The sequence below is a fragment of the Entelurus aequoreus genome, linkage group LG05 (genome assembly GCF_033978785.1).
Source record: "Entelurus aequoreus isolate RoL-2023_Sb linkage group LG05, RoL_Eaeq_v1.1, whole genome shotgun sequence".
Lineage (NCBI taxonomy): Eukaryota > Metazoa > Chordata > Actinopteri > Syngnathiformes > Syngnathidae > Entelurus > Entelurus aequoreus.
The window spans coordinates 16,254,177-16,273,749 of NC_084735.1; the positions used below are offsets into that span (position 1 = coordinate 16,254,177).

The following is a 19,573-nucleotide window of genomic DNA, read 5'->3' on the forward strand; positions in this document are numbered from 1 at the left end:
TATACTAAATCCTTTCAGCAAAAATATGGCAATATCGCGAAATGATCAAGTATGACACATAGAATAGATCTGCTATCCCCGTTTAAATAAAAAAAATTCATTTCAGTAGGCCTTTAAGTACACCAATGTAGACCTATAAGACCTGATGAAGACATCCGTGGGTCGCAATGTGATGTCAATTACAGTTAATGTCAGGATTTGACATTTGTAACATATGTACTATAAACAGAGAGATATCTCAGAAATGGAATAGTCTGCCCAAAGGAGGGCAAAACCGAGGATGAGTAAGGGAGGGAGGGTGAGCTAAAAGGAGAAGGAAGGCCAGATCAGTGATCCAGAACAGTGAGCAGACAGAAGGACAGAACAAGTGAATAATTTGGTCAAACACAGCAACCATTTTCACACACAAACTAGATTAAGACAATCCCAATTCCTTTATATGGCATGCCACACATCCATCATTTGATATGTCTTACCTGGGACGATGGAGACAGTGTCTCTCTCCCAGGACACAACGCTGACATACTCCTGCACAGCTGTGGGGATGAGGCACTTGAACACAGCTACGTTGCCCCGCATCGAGCGCTGGTCCGCCACCCGCACGGTGTAGGGCTCCCTGAAAACTACACACAGACATACCATACTTAACTAAAAATACTTTCACAATTAGCAAAAAACACTACTTAGTGTGAGTGTAAAATGCAAATTATTTGCTACTTGCCAAGAATTAAAATTGTATTTCTAGAAAGTTCCTTTGTTGTAAGAGCTATTTACCTATTTTAGTCAGTATTTACATCAAAGTCTTAATTTTAGCATGAATAATTATATTTTGTCCATTCTAGTTTTAAAATGTGAAAACTGAGAAAATATTGATTCAAATAAGAGATTTTGGTTTTCCTGACATAGAAAATCTTGTTTAAACATTTTTCAACATCCCGAGGATGCTTAATTTAAGAATTGCAAGTTGAAAAATGCTTGTTTTTAGAATATAGTATCTTATTTCTACATAACTTAAAAGTCTTGATAATTTCTAGATACCGGTATACAAATCTTAATTTAGGATATCTGATCAAGTAAAATTAACTAGCTGCATTGGCACGTAATTTCACTGTTTTTTAGTATTGTTTTCCCTAAAATCCTGTCTTTTTATCTTGTATTTTGTCAGCTGTAGTGTAACCATGCATGTGTGCGTATTTGGATTTATCAGTACGGAGCCTTAGGTTTGATACAACTGTGTACAGAATTTCCACACGGTACACGTTTAAAGAAAAGGACAAGAAGTGTCCATTCGATGCTGCACACCTTCACAAGCACAGGTAGTAGTGTGCCTAAAAGCGGTTGAAAACGTGAGGCAAGCAGAGTTCTTGGCAGACAAAGACAGCCTTTGTCCAGCGATAATCATGGCTAGCGCCAGTTTCAAAGAAAAAGATCATAGACACCCTGTTCCATCATTAAAATCTCCTGTTCTAATACACTTGGCTTCCCGGTGAAATATGTAAACAGACAAATCCAAGTGGACAAAAGTAGTGTGTTCAGTAAAGAGTCATAATTGTAACGTGGACGAGGAGGCATGATGATGCGCGGATTGTTCTTCTGAGATTGCAGACGGAACTCCGGAGACAGCGTGCAGGTAAGACAATAATTTATTTTGCATAAATCATACAAAATCGAACAAAACAAGTAAACGCAAGGAGAGCGTGCCGACTGCACACGGGAAGCTAACGGAATAGCTCACCAGGAAGTACTAAGACAGGACTTAGCGTACAAAAAACCACAAGGAAACAACGTGACAGTTGCATTTGAGCAAACAAAAGCACCAGACTGAGTGACGGGCAAAGGCAGGACTAAATAGCTCTCTAATTAGTGCTCGGGAACAGGTGAGTGTTCCGAACACTAACCAGAGGCAGGTGAACATAATCAGCACCCATGACAACCAAGAAAACACAAAACAGGGGTGCTGAAACAGAACTTAAACAACAAGTGAATCAAAATAAACTATGATCCGGCACTGGATCATAACAATAATAATACAAAACAAAAACTGTTAATGCCGCACTTCAAACAATAAGAAACTTTACTAAAAATAAAATAATATTCACAATCTTAAAAATTTAATTTTTGTACTTTACTAAAAGGAAACACTGTCCAAATGATGTCGTCGTCTGCAGCGGAAAGGAAAGCGCGGGAAAATTTGCAAGTCCGGTGCGACCATCGCGAGCGGCGTAAAGGCCGCTTTGTCGGCCTTGGCGGAAGTTTCTCCCGTTGTTCTAGCTGCACGGGAGAAGCCAGGAGAAAGTGGCCCTGAAATGGCGACCTCTCGGCACCTGGGATCGTCCCACTAGTGATGTGCGATATCACAGATTTTCTTTCCGATCCTATACCGAGTAAAATTCAGGCTAGTATTGGCAATACCAATCCGATACCGATACTTTGTATAAATATACCTAATGTGTCTGGTAAATTTGAAAAAATAGTGTATTTCAAGTGTTGCTGCTCTTGGGGAATTATCTTCAAACGCTAAAAAAAAAACAGAGGGGAAAAAAAATAATGGCGTTATTTTGAATGTTGTCTTATTCAAATTCAACTCTGTATGTAGTGTCTCCAATAAAAGTAAAGATACACATGTTTTATAATACTGAGTGACTCATTCTGATTGTCAGTTTTCATGCTTGCGCATTACGTACTTACCTAGGCGGAAGAAAAAGTAGTTCCCACCACTCATGTTTCAGTTTAAGTTACTTTACACTGTGTTTCTGTTGGTGATACATTATCTCAAATACCTAGAGTATAAAAAGTATGGATATTTTGATTTGAGAATCGATATTATAGCATACGGATATGGTATGGACCGTATTGATTTTTTAGTATCGATTCGCACATTACTTGTAAGCGCACATTGCAGGAGGACCAGCTGGCAGAGGAGGTAGACCATACCGCTTCAACATGGGTCGTCTTAATTATAAGGCTTAAATATAAAGCTTTAATTTTTTTCCGGCTCCAGACAGATTAGATTTTTGTTTTTTTGGTCCAATATGGCTCTTTCAACATTTTGGGTTGCCGACCCCTGAGTGAGAAGACTCCGACTGCTGGCAAATTTCACTTCATAATACACCAAGATGGTACTTTAGATGTGAAGTGAATAATATTTATATAGCGCTTTTCTCTCATCACTCAAAGCGCTTTACATAGTGAAACCCATTATCGAAGATACATTTAAACCAATGTGGGTGGAACTGGGAGCAGGTGGGAAAAGTATCTTGCCCAAGGATATAATCTATGAAAATGTTTGTGAAAATATATTTTTGTTTGCAGTGACAAGGATGGCGTAAGTGGGGGCTCAAACCCGGAACCCTCAAGTTGCTGGCACGGCCGCTCTACCAACCGAGCTTTGCCGCCCCACAATAAACACCGTTTATTCATCAATCACCACTGCACTCTGCATATGCTGTATTTACTAGACATGATGTAGCTGCTCTTGAACTTTGTTTGAACGGGTCTAATCCCTGCCTGCTCTTTACATTAATTAAGCAGGCCGCCATTAGACAAGACAATTAAGGAATTGTTTTTAAAGCAATGGGATGCAATCATGTTGTCCCAAACTTTGTAAGGGCAACAGATTTGTTTAAGTATATTTGAGTCTTTGAGGCTCCTTTTTTTGCAGGTGATGTAGTTTTTAACAAAGTGTTGAATGACAATGAGCTCATTAGTAAAGTCCCATGATCTTGGATGTGTCTGAAGGTTGCTAAGGAACTGTCGTTTCCTTCTTGACGATCACAGAAAGGGATATGTTCATGATGTACGGTAATTGAAATTCAAAATAGGTGGTACAGCTAGGGCTGCACAAAAATAATAACAACTTGCAATCTAATTTCTATATAGCAACGTTGTTTGTTTTTTAATGGTGTCATTTTACACAAGCACTCACGCCACACTTCCTTTGTCACTCCCTCAATCCACTAGATCACACCCCTGGCCAGCGAGGCGCTCCGGCTATAATTCATTAGCTCACGGGAGAAGCGATAGCATTAATTAATTTACTTTTCTTTAATACGTGTCTATATTACATGCATGAATGTTCAGTCGTCCCTCTCTACATCGCACTCTACTACTACACTACTACTACAACATTGCAAATTAAAAAAACAACCTTTTTTAAAGCATATTCTCCATGTTTTGGCCTAAACTAAGTGTTAAATGATATATTATATGTATTACAGTGCAGTATTGTCTTATTTTATATTAATTCCATTGTGACGATGTTGTGGCGGGACTTCCCTTTCAAGGTTTACACTGCTAAAAACAACAGGCGGCTATCTTGGTGATACTCTTCACCGTGACAATTTAAAATTGATGAACTCTTAGCAGAACAACTTTTTGATGGACTTCATCTTTAATGCCTGCCTAATCAATAACATGTATCCACAGTGGTGAGCCTTTGACGTGAGCGATAGTAAAAGGCAAGACGCGAGACGGACTGTACTGTGCATGTATGTGTATGTGTGTGTGTGTGTGTGTATATATATATATATATATATATATATATATATATATATATATATATATATATATATATATATATATATATATATATATATATATATATATGTGTGTGTGTGTGTATGTGCATATTTAAAGTTGCGATCAAAAGTTTACATACACTTGTAAAGAACATAATGTCATGGCTGTCTTGAGTTTCCAATCATTTCTACAACTCTTATTTTATGATAGAGTGATTGGTCACAAAAAGCATTCATGAAGTTTGGTTAATTTATGAATTTATTATGGGTCTACTGAAAATGTGACTAAATCTGCTGGGTCAAAAGTATACATACAGCAATGTTAATATTTAGTTACATGTTCCTTGGCAAGTTTCACTGCAATAAGGCGCTTTTGGTAGCATTCCACAAGCTTCTGGCAGGCTTCTGGTTAAATTTCTGACCACTCCTCTTGACAAAATCGGTGCAGTTCAGCTAAATGTGTTGGTTTTCAGACATGGACTTGTTTCTTCAGCATTGTCCACATGTTCTCAATGGGGTTTAAGTCAGGACTTTGGGAGGGCCATTCTAAAACCTTAATTCTAGCCTAATTTAGCCATACCTTTACCACTTTTGACGTGTGTTTGGGGTCATTGTCTTGTTGGAACACCCAACTGCGCCCAAGACCCAACCTCAGGGCTGATGATTTTAGGTTGTCCTGAAGAATTTGGAGGTAATCCTCCTTTTTCATTGTCCCATTTACTCTCTGTAAAGCACCAGTTCCATTGGCAGCAAAACAGGCCCAGAGCATAATACTACCACCACCATGCTTGACGGTAGGCTTGGTGTTCCTGGGATTAAAGGACTCACCTTTTCGCCTCCAAACATATTGCTGGGTATTGTGGCCAAACAGTTCAATTTTTGTTTCATCTGACCACAGAACTTTCCTCCAGAAGGTCTTATCTTTTTCGACGAGCCTTAAAGTTTCGCTTTTGGAGCAAGGGCTTCCTTCTTGCATGGTAGCCTCTCAGTCCATGGCGATGCAAAACACGCTTAACTGTGGACATTGACACCCGTGTTCCAGCAGCTTATAATTCATTGCAGACCTGCTTTTTGGTGGTTCACGGTTGATCATCCTGACCAATTTTCTCTCAGCAGCAGGTGATAGCTTGCGTTTTTTTCCTGATCGTGGCAGTGACAAAACTGTGCCATGCACTTTATACTAACAAACAATTGTCTGCACAGTTGCTCTTGGGACCTTAAGCTGCTTTGAAATGGCTCCAAGTGACTTTCCTGACTTGTTCAAGTCAATGATTCGTTTTTTCAGATCTGGGTTCTTTTGACTTTCCCATTGTTGCGTTTGTAACCGAGTCTAATGACTGCATCACATGAGTCCTATTTAAATGGGCTCAGAGAAGTGAACAAGTGTCGTCAATCATAATCACTCACATGAAGTAAAGAGGCCATGCCATGAAGCTAATTTGATTTGATCGTAACTTTTCTACATCACCAAAATGTATAATGTATGTTGCTGTATGTATACTTTTGACCCAACAGATTTGGTCACATTTTCAGTAGACCCATAATAAATTCATAAAAGAACCAAACTTTATGAATGTTTCTTGTGACAAACAAGTATGTGCTCCAATCACTCTATCACAAAAAAATAAGAGTTGTAGAAATGATTGGAAACTCAAGACAGCCATGACATGATGTCCTTCACAAGTGAATGCAAACTTTTGACCACGACTGTAGGTTCAGTAACCAACAAAGTGTCAAGATCTCATGGTATCATCAAAAGAATCAGGGGTTTGGTTCATCAGGCATGCCTCTTAACTCTTTATTACAGTTTAATGTATCCATATCTTATCTATTGCAATATTATCTGGGCTAGTACATATCCATCAAATTTACACAAATTACTCATTATGCATAACACATTTGTAAGAATAGCTACCTCCTCTAACTATTTGGCTCCATTTGCTCCTCTGTTTAGGAAACTAAATATACCGTATTTTTCGGATTATAAATCGCAGTTTTTTTCATAGTTTGGCCGTGGGTGCGACATATACTCCGGAGTGATTTATGTGTGAAATTATTCACACATTACCATAAAATATCAAATAATATTTGTTATCTAATTCACGGAAGAGACGAAGCAAAATGTCAGCAATCGTCACACACACGTCAACCAATAAGAATTCGGCGGGGGAGGGTCATGGCAGAAGTGCATTGTGGGTCATGGGATGCTAACTGCTATATGCTACTGCCGTAGCTATTAAAATGGATAATTTCTACATTGGCGGTAACTTATAAAAACTGACGAGGGCTGAACAACAATGGCACCGAAAAGGAAATCATATACTGCAGATTACAAACTGGACGTAGTGAAATATGCAGCAGAGAACGGCGACCGAGCAGCAGAAAGAAAGGACGCTAGCGGCGCATACCAGGAGCGACAACGAGGAAGAAGATTTCATCGGATTTATCAATCAGGAGTGACAGATTGTTTGGTAAACTTATAGCATGTTCTATATGTTATAGTAATTTGAATGACTCTTACCATAATATGTTACGTTAACATACCAGGCACGTTCTCAGTTGGTTATTTATGCGTCATATAACGTACACTTATTCAGTCTGTTGTTCACTATTTTTTATTTATTTTAAGTTGCCTTTCAAATGTTTATTCTTGGTGTTGGATTGTATCAAATAAATTTCCCCCAAAAATGCGACTTATACTCCAGTGCGACTTATATATGTTTTTTTCCTTCTTTATTATGCATTTTCGGCCGGTGCGAGGTATACTCCGGAGCGATTTATAATACGAAAAATACGGTACTATCTATTTATGATATCAACACAGTTCAGTCCTCTTCTTTTATCTATAAATGTACTTGCCTCTCTAATACGCTTCCTACACCTTTCAAAGATTATTTTAAAACCAATTCGCAAGTCCATGATCATAATACCAGACAAACTGATAATCTCCGTCCTATTTTTGGCCACTCTTAGCCAGTTTTCCATTAAACACAGAGGTCATTTACTTTGGAATCTCTGTTAAAAGTTAAAGTTAAAGTACCAATGATTGTCACACACACACTAGGCGTGGTGAAATTTGTCCTCTGCATTTGACCCATCCCCTTGTTCACCCCCTGGAAGGTGAGGGGAGTAGTGGGCAGCAGTGGTGCCGCGCCCGGGAATCATTTTTAGTGATTTAACCCCCAATTCCAACCCTTGATGCTGAGTGCCAAGCAGGGAGGTAATGGGTCCCATTTTTATAGTCTTTGGTATGACTTGGCCGGGGTTTGAACTCACAACCTACCGATCTCAGGACGGACACTCTAACCACTAGGCCACTGAGTAACCTATGAAACCTATGGAACTTATGTATTGCAAACTCCTCATCTTCACTCAGTAACTTTAAACATAGATTAAGGGCCAGCCTGATGAATCAACATTCTCCATTTGTTCCAACTGTATAATGTAGCCCTATGCTTCCTCACACGCACACTCACACACGCACGCACAATCGCGCACACACACACACATACACTCAATCCACACAAGGTAGACTACTTGCTGTTGTCTTATTTTTTATATACTATGTTTAATTGTGTTTGTTAATTTAGTGCTTGAGGTGAGAACCTTGCATAAGACCTTTTTGCACTTATTTCTTATTACGTATTTCTCATTACTCATTTCTTGTATCTATGTATTTTACCAATGTGACCTTTTGTACTGTTTGTATAAATAAATCATTTCATATATAGAGGGCTCTAATAATGTTAAAAAAAAATATTCAGAAGGTTGTAAACTGTTTTTCTACGCTTTAACTATGAAAATATTTGTTTTTACCTATAATCCTACTTCCCGGAAATTTGTGTACGGCAGTGATGTCAAACATGCGGTCCGTGGGCCGGATCAGGCCCGCCAGCAGGTTCAATCCGGCCCGCAAGAGGAGTTTGCTAAGTGTAAAATTGAACTGCATTTTGAAATTACTGAAACTGCTGTTCTAAATGTGTTCACTGGGTGTCGCGATATCAATTCTGTTAGGCAAGCAAATAGTTTTTACAGGGCCGAGAAAGTACACTAAGCAAGAGGTACGCGGTTAAGTGGGGCTGCGACTCCTCCCCCTCGACCCAATGTAAAACAAACAGGAGTATAATCAAAATTGGTAACCCCACTTAAAATGCTGCATGAGACACTGCACATTGATATGGTTCTGTGAAAATTGCCTTCTGTGCAAATTTAAAGAAAGTGAACAGTGTGTGGTTTACTGCAACACTGTCAGTCTTTTAAGCTTTTATTTTTGACTTGTTGAAATTGTTCACACATTGCACGGCTTTTATTTTTCCATCAATACACAGTGATGCCTAGAAGGCAGGTAGTAACACAACTCTCTTGAATAGTTTCTACTTCAGTTTGTATGGTTTGTTGAGTTAGCACAGGAATAATACGTGGAAATGACAAATGAGGTAGTTGATACATAGAAGAGTTTGTATTTATGCTTTATTTTGTTTTCTTGTTTAATCTTAGATGGGCTGTGACTTAAAGTTTAATTGCTTTATAGATACACTGAGATTAAGTCTAAATTCTTTATGTCCGTTCTGATGTTTCTGAAACCACACCAATTTTTGTCAAGAGGATTACAGTATTTGTGGCATGTACATTTTCAGAATGTGCTTGTTCTATCTTGGGCCAAAGTAAAACAAAGAAAACAATCTGAAGTTGTCGTAGTTATATTCTTAAATTATTATGCCATGATTTTACCCGTCCGGCTCACGTGGGAATAGATTTTCCCCCATGAGGCCCATGAACTAAAATGAGTTTGACACCCTTAGTTTACGGTGTCATGTCTGGTCTAAATTAAATGCGATAAATGAGAGACGACTGTACTCTATTGTGGAGTGAGCCAGCGTACCATTTTTCGAATTTGAGATTGTTTTGTTATTTTATTTGTTTCCATTTTTAAAAACGTCCCCCGTTAACTGTTCTTGCAGGAATTTCCATAAATAAAAATAACTGGAAGTTTCTTGAAATTACTTAGACATTATTAAGAAACTGACAGTTTTAACAATAATAAAAATTGTGTGTTTTCTTTAAAAAAAATTTTTTTTAAATGAAAGCCTGTTTCTGTATGCATGCATATGTGTGTGAGAATGGTGATCTCAATTCAAAGCAAGAATATGGAGATTCACATTTTTTGCAGATTCATGCAGCTGTGTAGGCCAAAGTGCCCTAGTGGTCTGAACCCAAAACTAAAACCTCATCAACATTTGCAAACACTCCAAGAGACGCCAGGCCCCAACAGAGGCCGCTGGCTACAGGATGTTAGGTTCACGCTAATCCCTCCTCTCCTGCCGCCAGGCTTTTGGGTCATGTGGGAATGAAGGCAGCACCCGGCTGGCATGCAGCTCAGGGTCCTGGCTCAAATCCGCAACTTGGCGCTAGTATTAGTATTAGAATGAATATGAGTATTAGTTCAGGTCGGTGTTGGGAGGCAGAATATGAAAGCAGATGTTGACGGCACGGGGGAAAGGGGGGGTACCGACTGGACTGAATGAACCGCAGAGAACAGACAAAGTGCAACCACTGTATCATCCAGATTTAATCTGGCGGTGATCTAAGGCTACTATTTGTTTAGTAATTTCAGTCTCATGTATCTCAGCTTGTTCTCCAACTGGAGGTCTCAAAACCCCCAAATGCACTATTTTGCAGGAGATGAGGTCTGGCTTATTAGAGCAGCATCACACAGTCTAATCAATGAAAAGCACCAATTAGGGTTGTTAATGAGAGATAATTAAAGAAGTGTGTTGTGGCTATATTTAGTCTGACACAGGAGGACAGTTTGCAGAACATGGGCGGAGAGGGAAAACAGAAATGGAGGTAATAGAAACATCTTCTGGTCAGATTTTCCAAAAATAGACAACTTCCTACAGTATCTCTCCTCATTGATTCAAACTGTTACCGGCAATAAATCTCTCCCACAAACACCAAAAACAAAACAGTTATTTTTTGCTAGTACACTCAGATCTGTTGTGACACTTTTTTTTCCACGTCTGATGTGAATCATCGAAAAAGCACACTCGAGGTGCTACTTTTTATGTTATGTGCTGCGGGCTGTGTTGTGTTATGTGCTTTTATGCCTTAGACAGCAAGGTGCCACTCAGCAGTGCAGATGGAGTTAAAGAGGTTATAACTGTATAATGTGCCGCAGTTCAGTCAAATATGAGTCTTCCAGGTCAATTGCTGTTCAGGTTCAGACGAGCTATTTTAGGGCGGGCGATCCTCAGTGCGGGTTGGCCTTTTTTCAGCTGCCAATCACGTCTGCTCCATTCCTCATCATGCAGTCTCATTTTGACCTTTGAGTTGTTTTGCAGATCTTCTGTCTTACTTTGTAATATGACTCATCCCCCACAACTCACCAGCTTTGATGCGGATGTTGGGGCTGCGGATTTTGCCAGCCTGGTTCTCGGCAGTGCAGAAGTAGTCGTTGTCGTGGATGTAGCTGTTGTAGGCGGAGGGCGAGAAGGGGTACAGTTGCAGGGTGCCATTGGCATACACGTGGCGGATGTGTGGCACGTCATAGATGTCGTCGCCGGTGGCCAGGTACCAGCGTAGAATGGCACTGGGGGTGCCCCCTGCTGGACAGGGTAGGGACACCCCCACCGAGCTGGAGTAGGTTACCCTCTGCAGGGAGGCGTTCACAAAGTACAGCCTGGTAGAGCCCACATCCTCACTGTGTACTGCAAGGGGCAAACACAACACAACATCAGGCCGAGGTCACTAAGAGTGTGGCTGTCCTTCAAATGTATTGCAAAAATAATCATAACAAATATATGTCAAATGTCCAGCTGCACACATCGGTCATGTGACGCAAAAAACCCAGGGATTTGGGCTAAAGCCTGTGGTGGTTTAGGTGGATCGCTGGGGGAGGAGCCTGCATCCTCCGTACAGTTGTACACGTACACAAACAAAGAGGAAGAGAGAGAACACTGATGATAGGTTATGTGATTGGAATTTCTATGCCAGACGCAGAGATTTAAATCTTTTTAATCTCCTTACATATTTAACACACACACGCACGGACACACACAAGGACAGATACACAGGAATACTCCTCATTGGCTCACAGATTAAACACATACAGAGAAAAGAGAACGAGAGGGAAGACAGGAAAGGGTGGAAGGGGTGGCTTTGGTAATTTGGGGTCATCATAGTCAAGATTAGACAAGAAAAGTAAGAGCATGGACGCTGATTGTCCTGACATGTATTCATCCTTTAATTTGAAGGATACACTAATATATATTTTTAAAAAGGTTTACATAATTCAAATGAATCGGTTATTTTGGTTGGTCGAGCTTCCCCCCGAGTAATCCTCATTGTTGACAGACAATCCATTGCTGACATAACCGCTATATACTGCTTGTTTTGTATATAATAATATAATCACTTCATTCTCACAGTATACTACAGTTAATATAGTCTAACAGTGTTTTTATACCAGACACTTTCATCTATTCTGGATACATAAAAGTCTGTCTGTGTGAGATTAATGTGAGGAACATAAAAGTTGAAGGTAGTTGCAGTAAAAATGTCCGCTCGGTTATGATTTAACCCAAATAAATCCACGGAAGCTAAAAATGGATGTACTATAACAAAATGGGTTAAACACCTGCTCAACACAAGTGAAGCTTATATATCTTCAATACTGCTGGTATGAAACTCTCACTGGGGAGCACAAAGATGTCCAACTTTTTCTATCTGGGGTTAAACGTTTTAAGTGAGAAGTATACATAAGAAGTGAGAGTGTCCCTAAGCTTGAGACTGATAATGCTGTGCAGAATGTTACAGATGGTATATGAAATGTGTCTGGCAGTCCAGTGGTGGGCTGAAAAATCCAGGTCAGACTCCCTCCCCACTGCAGATTACTGATAATGGCCCCTGAGCATAAAGCCCATATTAAAGATTGCAATATCTATAATCTCCCAATGGGGGGACAGGACTAAAGTGGAGGAGTGTGGGGGTCACCCTGAGAGCTTGGGGGAGGGCAGGGTTCTGACAGTAGATTATATGCTCTGGGGGTCTGGGCACAAGGAGGGTGGGGGGGGCACATTAGGGACTGATGGAGCGGGCTGTGGAAGAGAAGCGGCATCGGAGCAAACTCCCACCACTGTCAAAAGCAGGTGACGCAAGCATGCACTCACCACAGACGTGTAACATGCTATACACACGCATACACAATCCAAGGGGACATTCTGTTGTCATAATGGCGCTGGCATCGACTGTGCCAAAAACCATACAAAAAAACCCCAACTAAACAATACGGCAGCAACATGAAAGAAAACAGTAGCTTGGTGAAAATTCTAAATTTAGGTACTTATAGTTCCTAACATGCACATTGGGCCACAGTGTCTCACTCTCACATATCTGCAAAGTGCAAACCTACACATTATACAATGCTGAAATGACTTAGAAAGGTAACACAGCATCTTGGGTGCCTATTCAGTGAGAGTTCACAATTACATTATTATTCCTAGATTATGTCAGTGAGCTGTCATTAAGTTGACCTTACTTGAACAGCAGGTGTCAGTGAAGGTCAAAGTGCACCTTGTAACAATCACATTGAGTGCAGGATGACAATGTTGCATGCGAGACGTTCTCCATGTACTGTGTGCAGAAGTCCTTGTTCATTTTAGTTTCCGCATTGTGTATAGGGATGTTCTCTTGACCTCCATGACAGTTATTATTAGTTTCTGGTATTTTGTATTATTTCCTGTCTAGCGCTCTTATATTTCGTTCCACTTCCTGTTTTCCTACCTTTGCTACCACTGCTCAGGTCTAAGCATTGGCTCCCTCACCTGTCCCTGATTGCAAATCAGGACACACCTGTGTCCCTGGTTGCTAAGAGGACGGGGCTGGATCATTTTTCTTTGCTTGCTTTGTGCTTTAGACAAGTATTTGTGCCTACTGCCTGAAAATCTTAGTTTTTTTTTGTTGCCTGTTTTTTTTCTAAAAAAAAAAAAAAAAGTCCTTGTTTTCTGCACTTGCCTGACATTTCGGCATCTCGGAGTCCAGACAAACACCAGATTGTTACATATGTAACAATATGAAAATGTCATATCACGGTTATTGGAACCAAAATCACCACGATGATTAACTCGATCAAACATGGTGGAAATGTCCGTGACAACAGCCAATCATAGCTGGCGTACCAGGCGGTGAAGGCCGGGCGGGGTGGTGGCCCGCCAGGGGGGGACCATGGGGCTCAAGTTGTCGACCTCCACGCGGTGAGCCCTGGAAACTAGTGGAAACTACAACACCATGGAGCCGGGGGCCGCGGCATTTTCTCTCTCCACTTCCGGTTGCAGTTTACAGCAGAAGTAAACAGAATGAGCCAACTTGGAGCTAAACACGCAGATGACAGCAGTAAAAAAAATGACATGCGTGATTTTGGAGTTATCTTCCGAAGATGAGGTTATTGTGTAGAAAATAGCGAACTGAACATCGGTTGTGTGTGCTGTGTGTACAACACGAACAACAACAGAACACATTTGTTTAATCCTTTAAAAAAGTACCATCCAAGTGATTATACAGAAAGCATGTAAATGCGAGCAGAGTCTGCAAGGCTTGTTATTGCTGCCAGCACACGTAGCATTAGCCGTTTAGCCAGTATTAGTGGCGCGACAACCGGACCAATATTTCAACTTGAAACTATCTTTATTTTTATTAAAGATGATGCATATTTGGGAATGTTTACATGTTAAAATGTCTTTCTGTTTATTTTGGGTCCTGCAAACACTTAGGGCTTTTATTTTATATATCTGTCACTGTTATTTTATATAGGCTGACCATATTCTGAAATCCCAAAAAGAGGACATATATATGCGTGCCAAGGCGGGCAGCACGTCAAGGCCGGGACTAGGTGTAAATTTGCCAATGATACTCGAACTTGCTTTATAAATAATATATTTATTTAAATAAAGCATTTTTTCTCCTCTGTTGACAGCAGTGGTGGCACTAGGAATTTTCAAAATGGGGTCCCAGGGACCCCATCAAGTCATAAAAATGGGGTCTCACAATAGATTTTTGGGGTCCCACTTTTTTGTAAGCGTTTTGAAAAAAAATTATAAACGTATGCATTATCCTGTTATATCTCACATTCTATATTGTGTTTTGGAAAAAGGTTGTCATAAACGTTACTGAATTCATTAAAAAAAATAATAAAAAAAGAAAACAAATTTGTATACATATATAAATGTATTTAGTTATAAACATTCATTCACTTTCTTCTTTCCTTCATGGATCTGAATTTACCGCTGCTGGTAGTTTAATAAGTTGTAGGTGTATTTATTTCAGTATAAAAGTGTAAAAAGTGTTTTGCTTCAGTCAAGAAATGATGATAATGGTTTGCCAGGGCATACATACATTTTATATTTAACGCTTAAATCTCTGGAGTCTACATCAACTTCAGATCTATCCCTCATTTCAAAATGTTTTAGTTTTTTTTATGTTGTTTTTTTGTTTGTTTTCCGCCCTTTTTTGTCAAACAAAACTATGTTTTTAATGGCAAACACACAAAATATGCAAAATCTTCCACCAAAAATATTTTTCTAAGTGGAATATTTGATGTGAAGTAATCGGAACCTTGGATAGGTCAATAATTCATAATAACATTGATATTGATTCAATATTATGTTTTGAGCAATGACAGTTTTAAAGAAAAAAAACAGCTTTGTTTTATTAGTCAACATTGCAACTTTATCTAAATTACATTTCACCTTTAAGCTTTTTTATTTCACTTTTGTTATGTTTTTGTTTATTTTAATAGTATTTTTAGAATGTGCCGTGGGCCTTTAAAACATTAGCTGTGGGCCGCAAATGGCCTCCGGGACACACTTTTGACACCCCTGCTATAGATGATATAAAATTAAATCTGATAAATCTATCGATGAAAAGCAGAGCCTGGCGACGCATGCACGTTTATCATAACGCACAGTCACCATCTCTGCTTCAGTAAACATTGACGGTGATGACGTCACTGTCAGCGATGCTAACTTGTCAGCCACTTCTTCAAGAGACTCCTTTTGAACACTCCTCGCACATTAACACTTCAAAAGGCAAACAATTGCCCGGTTTGTTGACCTGCAAAGTATGTTTTTGGGGTGGAGGAGTCTGCTCGGGTGCTGGTTAGCTTGAAGCTAACAACTAACCTGTCTCCATCCTCGAACAATGTGGATCCAGCGGGAGATAAAAGTGAAGTTTCCATGGACTCACAAAGACTAAAATAACTCATTTACTGGAGTTAAAAATGTTGACTTTACACTCACCTTAGTGTTTACCATGAAGTCTTTATTTTGACAGCCCCTCGGGGTAAACTTGTCCGAGTGCAAACTGAGGCAGTAGTTGTCATTGATAAAACTTTTGGCGAATCCAAATTAAAACGCAATAAACGGGGACGGAAATTTGACACGGCAAATATAAACAAAACAAAACACTGGCGGAAAGCGATAATTGATACAATTAAAAAAAACAAGCACACCGGGTGTCTTGTCTGTCTCTCCACTCCCTTTACCATGAATTGATTAACGTGGACCCCGACTTAAACAAGTAAAAAACTTATTCGGGTGTTACCATTTAGTGGTCAATTGTACGGAATATGTACTGTACTGTGCAATCTACTAATAAAAGTTTCAATCAATCAATCAATCCCTCGCTCTTTCTGTCTCTGCCCCTCCCTTACAAACGCTGCTGCGTGCGCACACCTTCACAATTTTTTTTTTTTTTAACCCCTTCTTAACCCTGAACGTACATTGAAAATACACGCAACCCTAACTCAAAATGCCGGACATTTGAGGCATTTAACAAACTCCACCCGGACAGCCCCGCAAAAGAGGACATGTCCGGGGAAAAGAGGACGTATGGTCAGTCTATTTTATATATCTTTTTACATTTCTTTTAGTATTGAGTAAAAAAAATTTTTTCTATGTTCATCTTATTTAATTTGCTTGGATAGTTACTCAGTATCCATCCATCCATCCATTTTCTTCCGCTTGTCCCTTTTGGGGTCGCGGTATGTTAATAAAAATTTTAACTTATCTCTGTTTTTTTTTACATTTTTGTACAGATGCTTTAAAACTGGTAGGTTAAAAACAGTATAAAAAATTTAGAAATTTTCAAAGATGGGATAATACAAATAAATATCCGTAATCATTTTTTGCCCTAAAAGAAACAGCATTCAGAATTCTCAGGGCATTAGCTCGATGGACTGTTCAGTTTGTCTTAGAAGACATTTGGCCTCTCATCCAAACATGCTTCAGCAGTTCATTCTTACAGACTTTGACCAAGCTAAGTGACTTAGACTAGATAGGACCAATAAAAGTCTATAAACATGAATTGATGAAGTCTGCTCAGACTAGGGGCAAAATGTCTTCTCAGACAAACTGAACAGTCCAGTTGCCATTATTTGAATGCCCTGAGAATACAATGACCTGGATGAATCAGAACATCCATAGACACCATTCAGAATGATACAGTTGAATTATATACCACTGCAAAGTACAAATATGATCAAAAACAAACATTAAATGTTAAATCAATTCATGTCAATCAAAATCAAACATTATCTTTATAAAGTATTATTTATACATTGCACCTATCGATTATTTTAGCAATCGAGTAATCTATCGATTATTGTGTTTGATTAATTGAGTAATCTGATAAAATACACTTTATAGTATCAATGCGTATTTCAGGGGAAAATATTTTTCAGCTTGATATAACCTTTATCATTTTTTCTAGTAAATACATACCATCATCGTTGAAATTGCACTTTTAACATGTGTGCAAAAAAAACAATAATTTTAAAAATCTCCGCTTCTTGCCACACAGATCACACACTTCTGCTCTCACATGCGCTCTATTGCAGCTAGGGATGATACTCGAAACAGGTTTTCCCGGTTGTTTGATAAGAAAAGAACCGAGTCCTCGGACTCGAATCCCTTTTTGAGAACCGGTACCCGTTATCGAGACCACTATAGTAAAGGAAAAGAGTTGATTCTTTATTCGAATCCCGTCCCGACCAGAAATGCTCCGTGGGACATCACAAGAATTGACGTCACGTAGCTCAGTCATTAGGCGCAGATAGCGAAAGCAGGAAAACAATGGACGGGAAAAAGCGCTCCAAGGTGTAATAAAGTTCAAAACAAAAGCTATCATCCATCGAATAACTTTACTGAGAGATTTTAGCAGGGTAAAACACATGACGAACACTTTTACGACCAACCGGAAAGATAGCAACCAGGCTAGCAACGCACCTCCTTTACGGCAGCTGTCGCAACGTTCTTAAAACAACCGCAGCACATACATATATATACAACATATCTCCCTTTTTTAACTTTTGTTTTTCTTTCCTTGTAAACAAAACAAAATCACACTGTAGATGTGTTGTCTGTCTAATTATAAATAATGCAGACGAGGCGTGTTGGCTGAGTTCTTGACGTTTACTTTCACAGCGTGGCAACATGCAACACTTTTCGGGGCTACCGCGCATGCTCGTAACTCCCGTTGCATGCTGGGTAGTGTAGTTGTTATATTCTCTAGCTCATAACATTTTTCCCCCTATAAAGAAATAATGTTAACTCAATAAAGTGTATTTCTTTTTTTAGCTTTAACTTTTCATTTTTTAGCATTGTAACCACATTTGCAAAGAACTTTTCTCTTCATAGAATTTTCTTTCAATAAAGAAATAAAGTGCAAAAATGTCAAAGCATCATAACAAACAGTTATGTCAAATAGCAGCAGAAGTGCACTTTTTGGAGAGCTGTATTATTTTCAGTTTTGTGCCCAAGGGACTGATTTTATTTAACACTATATTATTATTTATACACCTATAGTGATCACAGAGACAGGTTGTTTTTGTGTTACTGTATATATTTGTTTCTCTGAAAAATCCCACTTAATATACTTTGGGTAACAACAGTCAATATTTATTTATTTTATTTTATTTTTTTAGGTGGGTAACAGTCAATATTTATTTATTTATTAGATTTTATTTTTTTTATTATATAATAAATGTGAGCTTTTGTTAAACCAAATATTGTGTGTTTTTTTCCATATACAACAACCTATCTGGACTCGATAAGAGAATCGATAAGGAATCGGTTCGATAAGAGGATTCGATAATAGGCTCGAACTCGATAATTCCTTATCAAACATCATCCCTAATTGCAGCGTTGCATATTTTTGATCAAATTGTATACACTTAAACAATTAATCGAAGCAACAGAATATAAATCAAAGCTTTATTCTAATCAAACTAATCAATTTAATCGAGAAATATCGGCAATAACATTTTTTGCTGACAAATTCATGTGTCGACAATAGTCGGTGACGTCATCACTTGTTTTTTTCCGGACGGAAGCAGTTCAGCGCAGCCAATCGCCACAACATCGCAGGTGAAAACATGCAAAGTGTGGGTACATTTCACCTTTGTCTTCCTAAAAACATGAATACCTTGCTCATTTTGCAAATCAAACCTTGTTTTTTATGGCAGTGCATCTTTGTTATGGGAGCATTTGAAGCGGAGGCACGATGTCAGACATCTGAAGGATGCTATCTAAACTCTGTAAAATAGCTAGCTTGATACAGTACCTTGCTAGCCAGCTAACAAGTGTGAGACGAGTTGTGTGAAAAATATATTTAACTATCATTTTAGTCAAAGTCCGCCAGCTGAACTTAAAGTTAAAGTACCACTGATAGTCACACACACACTAGGTGTGGTGAAATTAACCTCTGCATTTCACCTATCCCCTTGTTTCACCCCCTGGGAGGTGAGGGGAGCAGTAAGCAGCAGCGGTGGCCGTGCTCGGGAATCATTTTGGTGATTTAACCCCCAATTCCAGGTAATTTTTATAGTCTTTGCTATGACTCAGCCGGGGTTTGAACTCACGACTTTCCGATCTCAGGGCGGACACTCTAACCCCAAGGCCACTGAGCAGCATTTGTCTAACTTTTTTTTTATTTGTCAGGTACTTTAGGTGTGAAGTACCTGACAAGTACTCTTTTTTGAAAAAGAGTCTATTAACGAGTCTGAT

At 39.1% G+C, this 19,573-nt stretch overlaps 1 protein-coding gene across 4 annotated transcripts in view; it reads right to left on the reverse strand.

Annotated features, from left to right (window-relative positions):
- LOC133649627 (cell adhesion molecule DSCAML1-like) overlaps positions 1-19,573 on the reverse strand; it is a 91,471-nt gene that overhangs the window by 65,224 nt on the left and 6,674 nt on the right. For all 4 annotated transcript variants that reach the window (XM_062046252.1, XM_062046249.1, XM_062046250.1 and 1 more), the window contains exons 2-3: positions 10,904-11,224; positions 477-623 (exon numbers count right to left, since the gene is read on the reverse strand). In XM_062046252.1, coding sequence (XP_061902236.1) covers positions 477-623; positions 10,904-11,224 — 468 coding nt within the window. The remainder of the gene's footprint in view (positions 1-476; positions 624-10,903; positions 11,225-19,573) is intronic.